The sequence below is a fragment of the Ambystoma mexicanum genome, chromosome 10, assembly GCF_040938575.1.
Source record: "Ambystoma mexicanum isolate Mex_15411 chromosome 10, UKY_AmexF1_1, whole genome shotgun sequence".
Lineage (NCBI taxonomy): Eukaryota > Metazoa > Chordata > Amphibia > Caudata > Ambystomatidae > Ambystoma > Ambystoma mexicanum.
Window position 1 is genome coordinate 892468670 of NC_090932.1, and position 19859 is coordinate 892488528.

The window sequence follows — 19859 nt, forward strand, 5'->3', positions numbered from 1 at the left end:
AGTGAGGAAAGGTGAGTCACTAGTTTGAACTTCCTGCCCATCAAGTAATGTCTCAAATATACCATCGCCCACTTAATAGCACTTAATAGCTAAGGCTTCCAACTCTATGGTTGCATAGTTTCTTTCTCTTGAGAAGAGGTTACGGCTGATATACAGTACTGGGTGTTCGATCCAATCATATTCCTATGATAATACTGCGCCCACCCCGGTTTTGGATGTGTCGGTCTGGAGGATGAACTCTAAAGTTCAGAACCTTCAGGACTGGTTCATTACATAGGATAGATTTTGGGGAATTGAAACTAGCCTGGTCTTCCTTTGTCCAACTTTTGGGGCTCAGAATCCTTCAGTTTGCCTGGGAGACACAATGTTATATCTGAATATCAGGGAACGAACCTGCAGTAGTAAATCGTGAGACCCAAAAAAGCCCTTAGTCCTGCTTAGTTTTAGGGCGGGTGTTTCTTGTACTGCCGTGACTTTTCCCAACTTGGGTTGAACTAGGCTGTTCCCCAAAAAGAACCCTAGATATTTGATCGCAGATTGGGCCAAGTAGCACTCTTTGGATTAGCTGTAAATCCAGCCACCCTCAGCGTTTTAATGGTGTAAAGGTGAAACAAATGTTCCTCCCAGGTTGATTGTGTATGACTATGTCGTCAAGATCAGCTCAACAAAAACTGGAAAATAGATGTAGTATGTGATCCATAAGCCGTTGAAAGGTGGCTGGAGCTCCATGGAGCCCAAACTGGAGTATCTTAAACTGGAACAATCCATAGGGGGTAGAGAAGGTGGTTTTTACTTTATCCTCAGGGTTTAGGGAAACCTGCCAATAGCCCTTCGCAAAATCAATTGTAGAGATATAGACAGCCTGTCCCAGTTTGTCAATGAGGTCATCAATCGAGGCATCAGATAAATGTCAAACTGGGACACAGCATTCAACTCACAGATATCTATACAAAGTCGCCACAACCAATCTGGCTTGGCAACAAGGACTATTGGCGAGGACCAAGGGCTCTGGTATGGCTCTAATCAGCCAATATCATTTTCACCACCTCCCGACAGATTATTTCTTTCACTTCCTCAGGAATTCTATAGAGTTGTAAATGAATGGCTTTATCCAGGAAGGGGGGGGGGCATACGCATAAAATGCTTGCTATTTTTCACCTGACCTGGACCATGGTTAAATACATCCAGAAACTGATTAATTAAATCTCAGATGTCTTCTTGTTGTTGTTTTGGTAGGTCTGGAGGAATCAGTTTGTCTTCAAACTCACTCTCTGCCAATAATGTGGCCATCAGGATAACATAAGATTCAACAGGATCTTCTCTCTATTCCTTTAACCAACTGACGTGATAGATTTACGGTTTAAGACGTCTATCGGGCTGTGCTACTCGATAGTTACATGTTCCTGTTTGTTCTAGGATCTCATAAGGTCCATACCAACGAGAAAGTAACTTATTTTCGGACGTTGGTACAAAACTAAGACCCTATGTCATATAGAAAAGGAGACTGCTTTTGCATCATGACGGGTCTTTTGCTGTTCCTGCGCCTGTCCTAGATGTATTTGGACTAGCTTTCTAACTATAATAATATGTTACTTAACTTTGGGCGGTTTGTTATAGGGGTAGAATCATCTCTTCCCTTTCCTCCCATGTTTCACAGAGAATATTGAGAACATTGCAGGGTACACGTCCATATAGGAGTTTGAAAAGGGAGAATACTAGGGAGGCTTGAGGAGTCTTTCTTATGGCAAACAATGCCCAAGGGATGATGGAATCCCAATTTCGTCTGTCCGAAACTACCAATTTCTTCAACACACTATTCAATGTATTGTTGAACCCTTGTACCAAACCATCATGTGTGTGGTAGACCAACGTGTGCAAAGTCTTAATCTGTAATAACTCTTTTACTTCTCCCATTAAATAGGACATGTAGCTTGATCGGTTAAGATCTCTTTCGGAAACCCAACTCGTGATAAGAATCGAATTAGATGTTTTAAGATCTGTTGTGTTGTATCATTCATTAAAACGGAAGGCCTCGGGATAACGGGAGGCACAATCCAGGATATCTAAAATATATGTATTCATGAGGGATACAATGGCCCTATAATATCACTGCCTATATGTGAAAAGGGTACTTCTATAATTGGAAGGGGTTGAAATGGAGCAGGAGAGGGCAGATGCATTGTTGTCTTTTGGCATAAGGAACAGGTAGCTACCAAGGGCCTGATTCATGGAATGTTTTCCCAAGGGATTGCACCATTATACAACACTTCCATGAATCAGGCCCAAAGTTCTTCATTTCCCTCTGGATTCCCAGCCAGTAGAACCTGTTAAGTACTTGGCCTTGGGTCTTGCCCATCCCTAGATGACCAGATGTTCAGTGGGCATGGGCAATCTCCAAGACAACCCTCCGATGGCTCTTTGGAACTACTATTTAGGTACGTGTTACCCCAGCTGAGGTAATGTCTTTTCTTTATAGTAAACCTTGTTTTACAAAGAAGAATGGGTCGTCCCAAGCCCTACCCTCATCTTCCGGTACTGCTTTCAGGAAGGCCTCAGCAAAGTTTGGATCATTCCTCTGTGTAAATGCCAGGTCTGGGATAACCTCCATTTCTTCCTCCACAGTCTGAGGGATGGTCTGGGGTTCTATGACCAGAGGGTTTTGGTTGGCTTCACTAAAACCTAGTGTAGGGTGGCACTTTCCAGTTTGGGTAACACGGTTTGCCAGTCAGCTCTGCTCGATACACGTTTTCCGAGGATTTACACCAACGTTCTGCCCCGCAGTTACCTTGTTTGCGCTTCCTTGCTCCGGCTTGACTTGCCTTGATTCAGTTAGTCGCCGACTGCACCACTGGGTGAAGGCGCTTTCACGCAACTTCTCCGCCCCCCCCCCCTGCTTTCTTTATCTGTTGACCTCGGCCACTTTAGCTCAGCCCGGGATTTCTCACAACGTTCGCCTTGGTCGGCGATCTTCACTTTCCCACAGCTACTTCTGCATTCCATTTTCAGTCAGTCCCTGCCATTCTCTGTTGGCTTCCGCCACAGCTTGAGTTTGTGATTTATTTTTATGGGATATTGGTCCCTGGCCATGAGGTTTTGGCTAGAGCGTTCATTGTGGTCCTTTGTTCTTGTTCTGTCCTCCGTCTGTGGCCTCCTCGTCTCAGTATCGTGCTCAAAAGAAACAGTTTTCCTTTCACAAAGATATATGGAATAGTGAGATAGTTGGGCTGTAACATTAAGGAAGGTTATGGATTCTTCTCCGTAATCACTACTTTGCCACCGACTCCTTCCCGTTACCCCTTAAGCACTTCCTTGTGCATCCTCTCCCCAAAAAGCCCTCTGCCAACCCCACCTGCCCGGCTAACTACTGCCCTATCCCTTCCTGGACAAGCTCCTGGAGAAACTGGTCATCTCCCAACTGATCCAACACACTGAATCCATTGGTTGTCTCCAGGACCACCAGTCTGGCTACAGAGCAGCCAGAGGCACAGAAACTGCTCTGTTGACCACCCGTGAAGACTTGGTGTCAAATCTCGATTTCAACCCTCCATCCGTTCTCATCCTTCTGGATCTCTCCTCTGCCTTTGACACGGTCAATCATGCCACCCTGACAAATCGTCTGACATCCTTGGCATCACGGGCCTGGCACTGGACTGGTTGACATCATTCCTCTCTGACTGACCTTCCCAGGTTCAACTGGGCCCTTTTCTCTCCCCCATCGCACTCTACAGCTGCAGTGTCCCGAAAGGCTCCATCCTCTCGCTGTGGCTCTTCAACATCTACCTTGCCCCTCTGGCCCACCCAATCTCCTCCTCCTCCTCCTCCTCCTCCTCCTCCTCCTCTCCTCACTTCCAGTGTTATGCAGGCAACACGTAGCTCTCCTTCAAGCTTCCCTCTAGTGCCTCATCTTCCTCCTCCCTCATCCCCGACTGTCCGACTGCTATTCAGGCATGGTGTGTAGCCAATGATCTCTGCCTTAATGCCAGTAAGACGGAGATCCTTCTCATTGGGACCCCAGCTCTCTCCTACCCTCTGCCCCTTCCCTTACCCCCCCAAAACCTCCTCACCCTCATGTGAGGCAAAAAAACCTTGGTGTCATCTTTGTTCCTCTCCTCCTCTCCTCCTCTCCTCACATCGCAGACCTTGCCATCAAGACCCACTATCAGCTGCACCACCTCAGAGGAATTCTCCCTTTTCTCACCTCCCCACTCCCCCACCCCGACTCCCAGAAACTCATGTCTCCAGAGCTCTGGTACTCTCTAGGTTGGACTACTGCAAAAGCTTCTTCCTCAATCTTCCTTTACTCCCCCCGCCCCCCCTTTGCTCAACTAATACAGAATAGAACTGCAAGACTTGTCCTTGGCCTCAAGCCCAGGGACCACATCTCTCCAGACCTAAAATCTCTCCACTGGCTCCCAGTTGCTAGGATCAAGTTCAAGACCCTCTGCATCCATCCACAAGGCATTTTGGGGCCTGGGACCCCGCTACATACAACTCTCTCTCCCTAAATACCTCCCTGCTAGAGCCCTTCGGTCTAGCTCCAAATCTCTGCAGATCAGATGCTTCTCTAAGCAGAGAGGGGAGGGGGTAGATCTCTCCCCGCAGGAGCCTCCCTCTGGAATGGTCTCCCTGCCCCTCTCAGGCTTGAACCGGATCGCCTTAAGTTCCGAAAACTTCTCAAGACCCTCCTTTTCTCTTCTTTCCCTCTCCCCCCTCCCCTTCTCCCTCTCCCCTGTTAACACCCAGTCTGCCGCAGTGACTGGCTGCCTCTGAGTTCTACAGGGCACCAGGACCCCGCCCAGTCCACCCACCTCCTCGCACTTAGCATGTGGAGCCTCAACCCCTGCACCTCATGAAAACCCTAGCACTTGCCCTCCTGGCTTCCCCTTAGCACCCGCCTAGTCCCTGTGGCCCTCTCACCCCCCAGACCCCCACTTTCCACACTCTCGTCTTTACCCTGCAATTCCCTTCCCACCCTAGCACTCTCTCCCACCCCCCAACTTCTGGTTACTGCACTTGCACGATCCGAAGGTCACAAGGCCTAGTAGGACCGTAATTGTTATCTTTTTCCCTTGACCCCCCCGCCCCCCACCTGTTTTTGTCTTGTGGTGCCTTGAAACACCATTTGTTGTATAAGTGCTTTACAAATATCCAATTAATAAATAAAAGTTTTCCATCTTGAATCTTTGTGAAGTATCTGTGTTAATAGGAAAGGGGACGATATCTACGGATTCATCACAATATCCTTACATAAAGTAACAACCTGAGGGAGGGATCACAAGGCTATACACTCCCAATCAGATAGGGTGGCTGTTTGGAGTAGTAGGTGGTGGCAGGAGGTTGGAGCATTTGGAGAGCCAGTAAGAAGTTGGGAGAAAGAGTGGAGAGGGGGAGAGAAGTCAAGCGAAGGTGGATTGGTGAGATCAGAGTTTACTGTGGAACCTCTGAGCGAAATTGGTTCAAGACGAAAAGATGGGAGGCGCAGGACACTAGAGAGGCCCTACCTTGCAAGATCAGGAAGGTACACAAAGGTACAGTGGCAAGTGGAAGGGGTTAGGGATGAGACCCTGATTTGAAGTGGTCTAGCCTATTGTGGGAGGAGGAACCATCATGTGGCATGGTGTAGGGAAGGAGGATCAGGACCATAGCAGGAGTAGAGAAGTGGTGTAGAGGATGTTGGACACAGTCCTCTTAAGCCTGTCTGTGACAAATGGGATGGCACACCAAAGTGGCCCTGTCTCAACACTGATGAGAAAGTCCACTACTACATACAGCTTGTGGCAGAGACCAGGAGTCTACCGAACTAACAGGCACCTTAGTGGCAGCCGTATTAAATCCACAACCATAGAGAATCATGAAAAAGTCCAGAGAGAGTGTACCATTGAGTCTGAGTGACTGAAGTACCACACACCTTGTGAACTTTATAAGAAAACCCCTGTTGGAACTACTGAAAGTAGGCTATACTGACCCTTTTGGATTTGACTCAAGAGAGAATCTTTCTGCGTTTGTGGGCCCTTGCTATCCGACATCCCCAAACACATATGCTAATTATGGCAAACTTACTTTTTTACATGACAGCCTACAAAATGTTTCACTTGCAGTACTGGTGTTGATGGAATATGTATTGGAGCCCTGGGGTGGCTTGTCTTGCTGTCCCGTGTAACAGAAGGCTATATAAAATAACATTTCTACATATTACTGCTTCGGGTGCAAGGATCATTTATCTACTTCTTTGAGGATCAACTCTGATCAATATTTGGACCCCACACAAACATGTATTCTGTTGTGTTGCAGTTAAAGTTACATGGCACTTTAAATGGGAAAGGGATCAAATGTTTTCCTCCAATATAGTTCTACCATAAACACTGACCAAATTTGACTTCAAACCCGGTTGGTCACAAACTCATAATAAATTTGGTCAGCTTTAAAGAAGAGGTCAACATAAAAAAGAATGTCAAAGAAAACCTCTATATAGCATTGGGATTTCCAGAAAAAAAATCAACTTTTTAGAAATGCATAACTTCAAATATTCTTACAATTTCTGCCTATACATAAGCCTTACTTGGAAATGGCACACACTAAGGAAAATCGAATCACCACACTACAGATATTGACTTTTGAAAAACAAAATAAAAAAAATGTACATCTAACTTGCAGCATCAAAGGAGGTGTGGATGCCCAAAACATATACACATTGGCGGAATACGCAATGTCAAAGGGTCAGGTTGCTGAACATGTGCTGAGGGCATGGGTGGGAGGCCTTCCATGGCTTTCACCAGATCCAGGCCTGTCCCAGAGGCGGGGAGTTGGAGTTGGGAGGACCCCAGTCTCTTGCCAGTCTACCTGTGCCTTCATGACTGAATGGAGTACCACCTTTTCTTGCAAAATGCAGGCTAGTCTTTAGGTTTGTCAAGTAGAACTAGATTCCCCAGCAGGCCTGGTGATGAAAGAGCAAGCAACTCAACCAGGAGAGATCAGCGAGGATTTGTGAACCTACAGAGCATTTCCCACATCTAAGTGGGAATTCCCTCGCTATACGCGACACATTCAATTTACCTTCAACAGGGCCAGAGTCACAGCAGTTTGCACAACACAGACCGGGACATTCAGTTTACTTTTAAGTGTCATGGATCGGTCAACTTATTCAGTTAGGAACCTAAATGCTTGGTGCAATACAAACTGGGACATTGTATTAGGAGCGGGCCATCCTTCCAAATGCCGCTGGACCCACTTATAGAAAGAGGGAGGGGCTTAAAGAAATTACAAATGTCTCTACTTGCCTGTAATCCCACTCCTGGGGAGAAGAAAGCCAGTGGTTGGCCTGGGGAATCAGCCGAGTTAGAGAGGCAATGAAGGGGAAAGGGTGAGGGAGGGATGGAAAGGGGCACAGGAAGGTGTGGACTGTTCGGGTGAGATCAAGCAAGGATCAAGAGACCAAGCAGAGGAAGGACGGTGCAGAGGAACATGGAGAAGGATTGCTGAAGGAGTGTGCAAGGTGAGAAATTGCTTGGTGGGAGAAAGTGATACTTGGGTGCAAGTGTGCTTGCAAGGAATGAGAGCCTAGCAGAGTAGGGGGTGAATGAGAAGGTGACTCGGAGAGTGAAAGGAGGGTGACTGAGGAAGAAGGTGTGTGTTTAGTGTAAAGAGGTGAGATGAGTAGTAGTGGTGTCGAGAAGGGAGAAGCAGTGAGCAGAGTAGTGGTAGAAAGCAGAGGGGAGTAAAGAACATCGAAGGGACAGAAGGGAAACACGAAAGGGAGAGACGAAGGCGAGCGGGAGAAAGAAGGGGGGGGGGAGAGTGGAAGGTAAGGGAGGATACAACAGGGCGAGGAGTACAGTGAAAGCAAAGTACCACATGGGACCAGAGTGTCAGGAAGGTACCTATTCTTGTACTAATTGGCCAAGGGAAGACACAACTACGGAGATCAGAATTAGTTTAAAGGGTTTATTAAACAAAAGTAAAACAAAAGACTTGCATGGAAATTGGTTCAGGATGGCTGTAACAGATTCTTGGGAGATGTGGTCCTTGAACTCGGGGTTCTAACAGCAAACAAAAAGGCATTCTGAAAGTTTCAAACAGGAAGGCCTCCTTTTTAGGTCGCTCAAGCATTCAGTCTTTACCATTTCTTCTCGGGAGAAGAAGGCCTTTCCGCATCTCTCAGGATTTAGGGCTTCCTCCCTTTGGCAAGTATCTCTGAAGTCCTCCCCGTCACTGGGGTTGTATTGTATTGCATTGTACTTGTCATTTGTAAAGCACCAATTTTACCATTATTATAGTCTCAATGCGCTGTTAGTGGGAACGCCCTCGTAGGACGGAAGTCCAGAGTGTGGATGTCATGGAGCACTATTTGGAGGTGTGTGTGTGCATTTGGCCAGAAATGGCTTAGCAGGGCTGGCCAAGGTCCAATAGAAAAACAACCCATGTGGTAAGGCATGTGGATGGGTGCTGAGAGGAGTGGGGTGTCATCAGTGACAGACTCACTATGTGGTCAGCGCATCCAAATCCGTTGTAGATCTGCGCTGAATTCTGCGGTCAGAGATGTTGAGGCGTAGTCTGATGTAAGAGAGAGTTTATTTGAACAGCACAACCTAATTTTGTCATAGTCCTTTACTGTAAACTGATGTGTGTGGATAGCCATTCCTGCGGCCAAGTGGAGTAGTGTATCATATGTACCTTGCATCCATTGATGGCTGGCGATTTGTTGTTAGGGCGCCTGCTCAGTATTTGCCTTCTTCTGTCAGTTTTTGCAGCTGGGTCGGGTGGCTACAGTGCCAACACCTCGATTCAACTAATTCAGAGAGCGGGAAAAGGCTTAGATCCAACCTTGACAACAGCAACGTAAACCCTCAGAATTGACAGATTTCTTTCCACACACACACTGATATCAACTTTGGAACTATAGTTGAAACTCCTAAATTGAACTATGGCATTTAGAGGGAAAAAGGCCTAGATCCAACCTTGGCAGCAGCAACAGAGTTGGCTATGACACAGCAATGAGCAAATTCAGAAATCAACTATGGCACTGTTGTAGAAGTAGCTAGATTTAGTGATGGCAGTGAGGGAGAATGGCGAAACGGCCAGACTTTTAGACTCTGTGAATGGACAAACACCTAAATTTGGGATACTTGAGCAGTGGCAGAGAACACCTAACTTAAGAGTGTCAACAATAAATTGGAAAACGCCTACATTTGACACTCGGCAGTAAAGGAGAAACACCTACATTTGAGACACTTGAGCAGAGATTTCGCAGTACATGGAGAAACGCCTAAAATCAAGATACTTGGGCAGTGGGAGAAAGGACTACATTCGCGATACAACAGTACATGGGGAAACGCCTATATTTGGGATTCAACAGTACTTGCGGAAATGCCTAAATATGAGATAACCCTCTGTTACTTCTCCCCATCTTCCAAGGACAATGGACTATACCCCTCTGTTCTTTTACTCCGGGATATGGGTCCCTGCTCACTCTTGCACATTCAGGGATACAGTTTGCCCTGCTCCCTAATCCACACCCAGTGATACAGTGCCCTGCTCATTAATTCACGGCCAGGGATATAGTGCACTGCTCACTCACTCTTCACTGTAGCACACCCCTCTTCTAGATTCCAGGGGTTCTCCTCTTCTGTTGCACACCACCTCTTCTGCCGTCAAAGTCACACTCTCTACTTCACACCCCTCCCTTCTCTTGGGCGGGTCACTTTCTTTTGATCTCAAGGGTCTCTCTTCCCCCACACTGGAGCCCACTCCTCTTCTGGGAGGCTCTTCTCTACCCCTCACTGGAGCACATCCCACTTCTGGGCTTCAATGGGTTCTCTTCCCCCCTCACTGGGCCACACTCCTCTTGTGGGCTCCAGGGGGCTCCTCTCTCCCTCACTGGAGCAGACCGCTAGTTTGGGATTCAAGGGGCTATTCAGCCCACACTGAAGCACAACCCTTTCCTGGGGTTCAGGGGTCACCTCTCCATCACTGTAGCAGACCCCTCTTGTGGGGCTTGGGAGGATGAAGGGGGGTGTCTTCTCCCCCTTACTGGAGAACACCCCACTTCTGGGTTTCAGGGGCTCCACACACTGCAGCAGACCCCTCTTGCTGGTGTTCACAGGGGCTCATCTCACCTGACTGTAGCAGACTCATCTTATGGGGCACATGGGACTTCTCCCCCCTCCCCGCCAACCCCGCCCCCATTAGAGCACATCCCTCTTCTGGAGACTCTTCTCTACCTTAATGGAACAAACGTCTCTTCTGGGCTCCAGGGGCTTCCCCTGCTCAGATTCTCTTCTTCCTCAGCTAACTCAATCTCTTCAGCTCAAATTCAAAAGGCATTGGGCCTCATTACAAGTCCGGCAGTAGCCGTGCTGGTAAAACTGGCAGGCTGCCGCCAGACTTGCACATTTTTCCCGCCGCCTGGCTTCACGGAAACACCAGAGCATTACAGCCCTGGCGGTCCGTGAAGTCAGGCGCCGGAAAATGTAAATCCCCATTCTTATTTTGAGTCCCTTAGGACTCAATGGGAATGGGGAGCACAGAGGCACTGACACTGTGTACAACAGTGCCAGTGCTTCCGTGTAAGTCTGCGGGTGGGTGCCGACCCGCCCGCCAGGTCAGACCTTGACAGGCGGGACGGCACCCGCCTGCAGACAAGTAGTGTGCTGGTCTGGTAACAATGGTGCCGCTAGGCTTACCGGCACCGTTGTTACCGGACTAGCACCCTTATAATGAGGCCCATTGTTTTATAGCCTCCGTTTTAAAGCCCTTGCGGTCCTCCCATTGGTGATGCAAACCTTTCAAATGGATGGTTATTTGGCTTCCTATTCCTGGCTGTCTACCTGCACAGAAGTTCCTTTTGTGGGTTTCTGGTGAAGGCCATCCTAGGGGACAGGCAAACCTCTAGTAAGTTCCCACCTGTGCAGAATTATGCTCCCTTTTGACAAAGGGGAAGGAAGTATTTCTCTTCTTAAATTGCTGCAGGAGAAGTAGAAAACCAGGGTGTAGGTTTCCCTGACAACACCCCAGAATCCACTCCGGGTTTTGGATCTCCAAAGGTTATGCACCTTGGAAGATGCAGTCCCAAATACCATGTTTCTTTGGAAACTGGTAGTTTCCAACTAGTCGCTACCTCAGGGGGGGTTTGTGAATCTTTCAGGGCTGGTCCTGTCAGTCCTACTCTCAGGCACACCAGGGATTGGATGCAGTGTTACAATAGCATTCTATTGTGGGACCTAGGTTAGGATTTCACCTAGATTATTCACAGAGGGAGATAAAGAGAAAGGGGGTCCGTCCTTAGGCCATCACGACCAGCCAGTCAGTTGTTAGCCATAGTGGTTATCAATCTCTAGTGACCATCCTGGGGTGGCGGGATGGAGGGAACGAACGAACGAACGAACGAACGAACGAACGAACGAACGAACGAACGAACGCACACACAAAGAGGATACCAAAAAAATACATGGAGGCAAATTCACTAACACACCCACATAAATTCCGAGTTGGGGCTAATAACCACCTTAACTATGGCCATTTATAATGGGTAGTGGGGGAAAAGAATTTTTTTAAAAAACAAGGTCTGCCACTGCCAGTCTTCAGGCTTTGTCAGTTAAAAGGAAAGAAATATACATTTTTAATGGACCTGCAATTGTTCCCGTGTGTACCCCATCTCCTCCCTCTCTCAATGCTTTTTCGATCTGTTTTGAGCCTGCTTGCGCTCCAGCTGGCTTTGATCTGATCGCTGCCACAAAACCGCATCGGGTGGATCTTTTCGAACCAACTACTATTTTGAGCTGCCGACTCAACCATCGCTTGCCTATTCTTCAGCAGATTTGAGCTGATCATTGCTACAAGATCACACAGCATCACTAGACGTTGTTGAATCGACTCAACCTATTATTGGGGCACCATACTCAACTGTCAACGCCAACTCAACCCATTGGAAATTAGCAAGAAGCCTGGCTCGATGTTGTGGAGCCACCCAAGAAGATAAGGTACGGATAGTGGTTTTGTCCTCCTGGCCCACTTTTAGGGTCCCTAGAAACATTTAAACACCCTACTCTTTACCCTTGAAAGACAAGTCTTGAACATGAACATTGCGGCACAGACTATTGCCCGTCTAACCCAGTCTTCTGACCCAGAGTGCCTTTGTAATTCAGAAGTCTGCGGATTTTGTGTCTTGCTTTATAGGGGTGGGCTATTAGTGTTTGTATTTTTAGCTTAATCAAAGTCCCCTATTTTTAGTGTACGTTTGGTTTCATTTGGTACCATTGTTTCATTGTTGTTTGTGTTGCATCTGTGCAGGCTCACAACCCTTCTGAAGAGCATAGTCTGCCCTCAACCCACATTATCACAAGAGGTGAAGAAGTTACCATTTGGGTTGTACCTGTTCAACCTTTATGATTGGGATCACTGCTGGTTTAGTAGTAGTTTTGGGTCGAGTAGGAGTTTTATCCGCTACTCATCTCTGTACTCCTGCAGAGGAGTATTCATGTTGTCGCAACAAAACACTAAAGCACAGACAAGCTCTGAATATGAATATAGATATACACAATACAATCAGAATATGTATGTGCACACAAAAAAGGAAATATGTGGAAAATAATGAAACCATTGTTAAAGTTAATACATAGTCAAGTCTTCTAAAGTTGGGAAAGCCAATGTTAAGTTAAAAAAACAGTCCAAAACAAGTAGCTATTTCTCCAATACTAAGCCCATCCCACTATAAAACCTCACTTCACCAGAAATCAATGGGTGCATCAAAAGCTGAAAAAAGGTCAAATAACAAGGCTTTCTTGCCCAGGAATCCTCCCACAACAGTAGAAAAGTTGAAACTATAGTTCATATGGAAACATGATTATGGGAGTCACAAACTCACTGTAGACCGGATCTAAACTAGCAGAAATCTAATGATTAGAGACTACGAACATCATTCACTCTGAAGGGTTGTGAGATATTCAAACAAATAGTAAGGGATTATTTAAATCATACGACACCACCAAAAAGACTTGCATTCTAAATTACATGCGCAATACAGTTTTTCATTGCAAAGCAGTATCCACTCCGATTTTAACTGTGCATCGAATAAGGGAGCAACGTGTAAAGCCATGCATTTAGGGTACAGAAAAGTTATAACAAAGTATGATAGGAGGGTGGTTTTGAAGAACACCAAAATAGTAAATATTGGATGTAAACCATACAAAATGACATAAAGGTACCTGTACAATATGATAAAGTATCAAGCATACAAGCACTGCTAGCAAACCAGATGGTCAAGGCTGGCTTCTAAAGACATGCTGGTCGCATACCAAAACAGATTAAACATTTTCGATGGTAGAAGCCTGCATGATCAATGTACAGCCCTCTTTAACTCTTGTACTTTGCCCGTTCTCCCTCAGAGCCCAGCCAACTTCAGTTGTGTTTAACCTATGGTCATAATGCACCATCAACCTGCTCAGACTCTTCCCATTCCCACCATCTGCTGTGCTACACAGCCAGCATTTCACAAATCTCCTAATAAAATAAAAGGCTGTGTGGAGGGGAGGAACAACAGTGGCCAGAGTAGGTCTGTGGGGGAGAACAGCAGATGACATCCTCTCTGGGGTAAGATATCTTGCTATGGCGGACACTTCACCAATGGGATTGAAGGTCACCTAGATACAAGGAGAACACAAGCCACCAATGCAGTGGATATTTTCAAGCAATAACACCCGCTGTGGCGGACCCCCTTGGCTGGTAACAGCCCACAGGATGCTACAAAAGGCAAACATTTCTCAGCAGAAGAGTAAACATGAAATAGTACTGATCATATGAGAGTACAGGCTGGGGACTGACAATACTTTTTCAGTGACTGAAAAGAACACTGCAGAACATGTGAAGATGAAAATACTAATAAATGCTAAAATGTTAGCTGAGCAACAATGCAGAAAGTAGGATCTGTGGTAAACAGGCAATGAAATTGGCATACTGGAAGAACCTGAAATTGCTTACTCTGGACGGCTCCCACCCACCGTCAGCTGGGCAAATGTCTTCACTTTTTCCCGAACCACTTGTATTCCTCGTTCATCAGAAGCATTTAACTCAAGAACTCTCTGGCGGTACAGATCAGGCCTGCAAAGCAATTGAAACATCATTAGCATGAACGTTTACTATTCTCAGACTAAAAGAATGTATACAGACGGAACCATGGTATATTCACACTGAATGGCTGCACAATTATGGAGCTATGCAATTTGCCAGTGTTACAATTGAACAAGAATGTTGTGGTCCATGAACAACCATACTCTGCTTCAACACGACATCCCAAGCACTTGCTCTCATGGATTCAGAAAAGAGGGGAAGTGGGATGGACAAATGGAGGAAGGGACCAATGACCACATACACTAGTCACAAAGGTGACCAACTTTCACTTCTGTGGCCTGATCACATTATTTTATACTTATGGGAGATTATCAGCATATAATCCAAAATGGAGGGTGGTCTGAAGAAACTGAACAATAATTTGACAATATGGTTAACCAAAAATATTCCTGATTGCTCAAACTGGGTGTTAGGCAAGATTGCTTGCAGTACCCTGTGGGTGCACTACAACCACCCTGACCTAGTGGCAATAGGAACCCAACCTTTGGTATAAGTCTGTACTACACAGGTTGGAACTGTGTTGAGCAGCCAGGCTCATCTCAAGAGGGGTCAATGTGAGCTGTAGGGGAGTTACACAAAGATTCACAGTGACAACACTAAGGTTTCTTGAATAAATAATTATTAATCATTTGTCAGTTAGAATAAGCCTTCTTTAGAAGGGAGCAATTTAAAAGCAACACACAAATACACTCCAAAACTGCACACTTAGTTTATAAATCAGTAAAGACCATTTTGGGATGGCCCACAGTCACAACCTACATCCTCAGGTGACTCCAATAGCTATGGTGCTGGGGACATTAATATCTTACTGTTGCATTTAGAACATTCTTAGGAATTGGGCAAAGGAAAAGGTTATTAGAACAAACAAGAAAACACAAATATTCTAAAACAGGCAAATACTTTTGGATCCCCTAAGCAGAGTCATGCAGTACAACAGGTTAAGCCAACGGCAAAGGGGCAAAAGTCTATATGAGCTGAAGCACTTCCGGTAGCTAAGTAGAAACGTCTTTGCACAAGGTTTTAGAAGTCTTCGAAGAAAAGAAGAATCAATGTTGGGCCATAAGCTGTACAGGCTTGTGAGTAGTAGAAGATGCAGGCAACTCTACAAAAAGAGGTAAGTTCTCTCAGACTTTACAGTATCTTTGGATTGAAGAAAAAGTGCAGAAGATGGCTCCGGTTCCTGTGCAGCTCTGCAGATCTCACTGTTCCTGGGCCTCAGTCGTGGGGACAAGAGGGAGGACCTCTGGGGACTCCTGCACTGCAACTGGACGGTCACCGCTCAGAACCAGCAATCTTCAAACAAGTGGCACTTCGGTGTTTCAGCTCCTCGTGACTAGCCAAATAGCAACACTGCGGTTTCTGGATGTCGAGATGGACTTTCCTTGCTTCTGGGGTCCCGCACTCTGTTGGGGGGGGCTCAGGCTCGGTCAGTCCTTCCTGGGAGTATGGAAGATCTTCCTGGAGCTCTTGGCCAACTTAAAAGCAACGCACACAATCTGGTGATCCTCTCCCTGGCTATTCGGTTTCCAGCAGCAACTCTGTGGAAATTCAACCAGTTCGGACAAGATGTCCAGGTGGCTTACTTTGGAGTCGATTGGTACCACCAACTCAAGGGGAGAAGTCGTCCTTGCAGGGGCTTCTCTGTCGATACGAATTTGGAGTTTCAGCACAGCTGCAGGGCTTCACCGGGCAAACCAACAGTCCAGGAGTTGCAGCAGGCGTCCTCTTCAAGTTCTTTTTTGGTTCTTTCGTCCAGTGGTCGAATCTGCCTTCCAAGCCAAAAACCTTGCCTTTTATTCAGGTTTCTCCCATTCATTCCAGCCCAGCTGTCAGTCACCCAGCAGAGTGGCTGTCCTTGCCGGACAGTCAGATGGCCAATCTGAGACTAAGCACAGGGAGTTTTTAGGACCTCCCTCACTTCCTGCACCCACCAGACACCCTGGAGTCAGAGGCGGCCTTCACTCGTGAATTCTGCCAAATGCAAAGCGAACAAAGGGACTAAACCTGGTTTGGCGTGCAGAGTAAATATCAAGAAGGACCGTTCTACAAAGAAATGGCAAAAAAAGAAGACCGGGCCATTTTGACAAAAATGGCACTCTTGGGTGCTTTAATGCAGCTGCGAATGCAGCCCGCGCTAAATGCACACCAGGGTAGTTAAAAGTAAACCACTGCCACCAACCATTCAGTGAGGAAAGGGTAACATAAAAATGTTACATGAGTAGCTAGACAAAGGGGATACCAAGTAACCCCTCCAGCACCCTATTGTAAGATAGCTTGTGCTGGGTCTAGAAAGTTACAAATGTAAGTAAAGTCAATTTCACTTTACTGCTCTGGGAAACAATAGTTTATCCCAGAGAAGGTATTTAAACCTTTGGGAAATCTGGAAGACTTCCCTGTGCCACTGCACTGAAGTTGCTGTGCGACACAATGTAAAAGATGATGCCTGTGGAGTTTGTCAGGCTCCATAACCAAAAGAAACACAAAGTTCAAAAATCACATTTAAATATATGGGAGTGGGAAAAAGGGTCTCTCACTCTCCAGGTAAAAAAAAATCAAGTCCTCAAAATCTAGCAAAGTTGCTGGGGGTCTCTAAGGTGGAGGGAATTGGCATATTTCTGAGAATTCTCCCCAAGACTGGGCATTCTCAATTGGCTGCACCCCAGGTGACCGACCTTATACCCAGAGGGGGAGTAACTCCCCATGAGGTCCTCCCGCATGAAACCGCCCCTAGGCGGACTATTGTGTAGTGGCCGCACCTCCCTTGCCTCATGGAAAAGGACCCCCCCTTGGGGAGAAGTGACGATACCTTTTGAATCGTCACACTACACTCAAAAATTCAGCTCAATGCAACACAGTGGCTAGCTTTGGAGCATAGCAAGATTCAGCACAATGGCAAGAATCGCATGTTAGTAATAAAGTAAGAGTAGTAGTAGTAGTAGTAGTAGTAGTAGTAGTAGTAGTGGCAGGGTTTCTGAAGAACAGCAGTGGCTGTGCTCCCAACTCCTACCACCCTACCACATGTTGCACCAAGCCAGGACACTCACACTCACCGTAGTTAGGTGCTCACCCAAAGCAGTGGGGCAAATGTGCTTTTTTTGTACGACATGAACGCTATGATTGCGTTTGGTCATGCCTATTTGTAGAGTGCAGAATCAAGGCCAGAAGGCATGGGGCGCTAGTCACCAAGCAAAATGATTAACAGAAACCCACCCATTTTATCAGAACAAACATTTTTAAGTGCTCTACGAAAACAAATATTCTGAGATCTCTCTAAGGAAGGCCAGAAGGGAGGTCCACAATGTCGGGGCAAGCACAAGAAGGAGCGTCCTCCAGTTTGTGCTTTACAGAAGCAGGGGTCCCACCAGCAGATTGGCAGAAGGTAAAGGAGCAGCTGGGGAGATATCGAATCAGTTTGGACTGAAAGAAGACCCTATGCGAAAAAAAGCACAGTGTGTAATACAGAGTGCCTTAAATTGTATCGGACTTCTGACAGGAAAGCCAATGAAGTTTGGCCAACAGCAGCGAGGCGGAGGACTGACTTGGGGCATTCAGCACCAGGCATTCTGCAGAATTTTGCAAAATGTAAAGTCGGTGAACCAGAAATTCGCGTTGACCCAAATAAATGCTGTTACAGTAGTCCAATCACCCATGAGAGATGCTGTGACTACATTATCACTTAACTGCTGAGGAACGAACGGCAACACTTTTCTAAGGAGTCTCAATTATTTTTAAAACGAACTGCCGCAATCTGCCCTTCTCTAGAGTGAAAGGGGAGGAGTTTAACCCCCAAGTTCTTAACAAAAGGGCTAGAAGCACGGCAGGGCCCCAATGATTCAGGCCAGAAATCAGAATGCCAGAAGGAATGAGCATTGGGAGGGACAGCTACCACAATCTCTATTCTGTCACTGTTGAGCTTCAACCAGTTTTTCGACATCCAGCAACCAATCTCAGCCAGGCAAGACTTTAATCTTGCTGGTTGACCGGATACCGGGGCATTCAGTTTAAAAAATGCATATCGTCAGCATATGTATAAAAACATACACCAGACGCTGCAATTAAATTAGACTGGGCCACAGATATAACAAAAGCTAAAAGGGAATAAAGATCACTGTGGTACGCCACAACGAATTGGAGTGGGAGGTGCACAAAAGCCCAAAAGGGACACAGTCTGCATGCGATCCTCCAGAAAGGAAGAAAACCAAGCCAGGACTGGGCCTGCCAGTCCTGCTTGTTCCAGGCACTGCAGAAGAATTTTGTGATCTATAGTATCGAATGTTGCGGGGAGGTGCAGGAGAATCAGGACTCCCACCCCTCTGCAGTCCAGGTGCATGGCCAAGTCATCCAGGATCAACACCATCACTGATTCAGTCCCAATGAATGGCCTAAAACCAGACTGAAAAGGGTGCAGCCACCCATTTTCCTCCAGAAACCTTGAAAGCTGGAGGAGTGATAGTGGCTTCCATCAAGTTCATGATAGCTGGAAGAAGGGAGAAGGGCAGTAGCTGGTAGGGGACAGAGGACACAGTGAGACTTCTTCAGCAATGGCGTGACAATTGCATGCTTCAAGGGAGCTGGAATTACCCCGCTCCCAAAAGACTGGTAAAACGCGGCAGTAAAGAGTATAATCGCATCCAGAGTGAAGCACTGAGGCGAATGCAATGGAATGACGTCAGTAGGAGATGATTATTTGAGTTTAACATAGCCGCCAATATAATCGCATCAGAGATGGGAACAAAACAGAAAAAAGGTACCACTACTAAGGTGCTCAGGAAACAGGGTGAATTATCCCCTATCCCGTGGATATGATCATCGTTCTAATCTTTTCTGCAAAAAAAACAGACTGATGGCATTGCAGTTAGCTTGAGAATGAGAAGGATCAAGTTCCTTCGACACTCTAAACAACTCCAGGGACGCACAAGGCACGGTAGTTATACGGCCAGCATAGTATTGTGATTTAGCAGATTTTTCCACAAGTTTATAATGGGATAAAATCTGTTTATACTCCGCTTTGGCGGATATCCAATGTAGATGCACCATTTGCGCTCTGCCCGAGGGCACTGCTGCTTCATGACTCCAGTCCGGTGAGAACCAGGGGGGCTGAGGGGCTCCGACGGCATACTCCTCTCTTTAGGGGGGCCAGCAGGTCAGCCGTAAGGAACATAGCTTTTATTAATGCTCCACACGGGTCAGCCTGGTTCTCCAAGAGGGCCTTCTGAGCACTAAGTTTCAAAGCCTCTGCAAGTTGCCATGGGGGGGGAGGGTGGGACTTTGGCCCTATGACAGCGATTAGTGTAGACCTTAGGTGGAGCCTACCTGCATATGGGGAGCAGGACAATAAATGGGAGGAGTAAATGTTCTTACCAAATTACTGCTAAGGGGCGAAATTTTCTGTCCCGCAGCATTTAGAGACAGAAAAAAAAAAAAAACGACCAAGAAAATCGGGAGCGGACGCGCTGGGAACAGAAGTGATCCCAGTGCATCCGCTCCCGAAAAAAAGAAAGGAGCAGAGGGTAAGTGGGATTATGAAAGAAAAAAAAAGTATTTTTGAAAATACGTAAGTGCGTCCGCGGCGGCGGACGATGGAAGCCTCCAGCCATGTGGAGGCATGGAGCAGGGATGGCCCCACTCCAAGTCTCCAAACGGCTGGAGGCTGCCATCGTCCTCCGTCAGGGATGAAGGAGCAAGAAGGTAAGTGGGGTGGGGAGGGCAGGGAGGAAGGAGGATAGGGAAAAAAATAA

General features: G+C 46.7%; 1 protein-coding gene across 1 annotated transcript in view; it reads right to left on the reverse strand.

The window, feature by feature from the left end:
* The window catches only part of RFC4 (replication factor C subunit 4), a 302679-nt gene that overhangs the window by 151044 nt on the left and 131776 nt on the right, over positions 1-19859 (reverse strand). The window contains exon 5 of the mRNA XM_069618636.1: positions 13972-14091. Within this exon, the coding sequence (XP_069474737.1) occupies positions 13972-14091 (120 nt within the window). The remainder of the gene's footprint in view (positions 1-13971; positions 14092-19859) is intronic.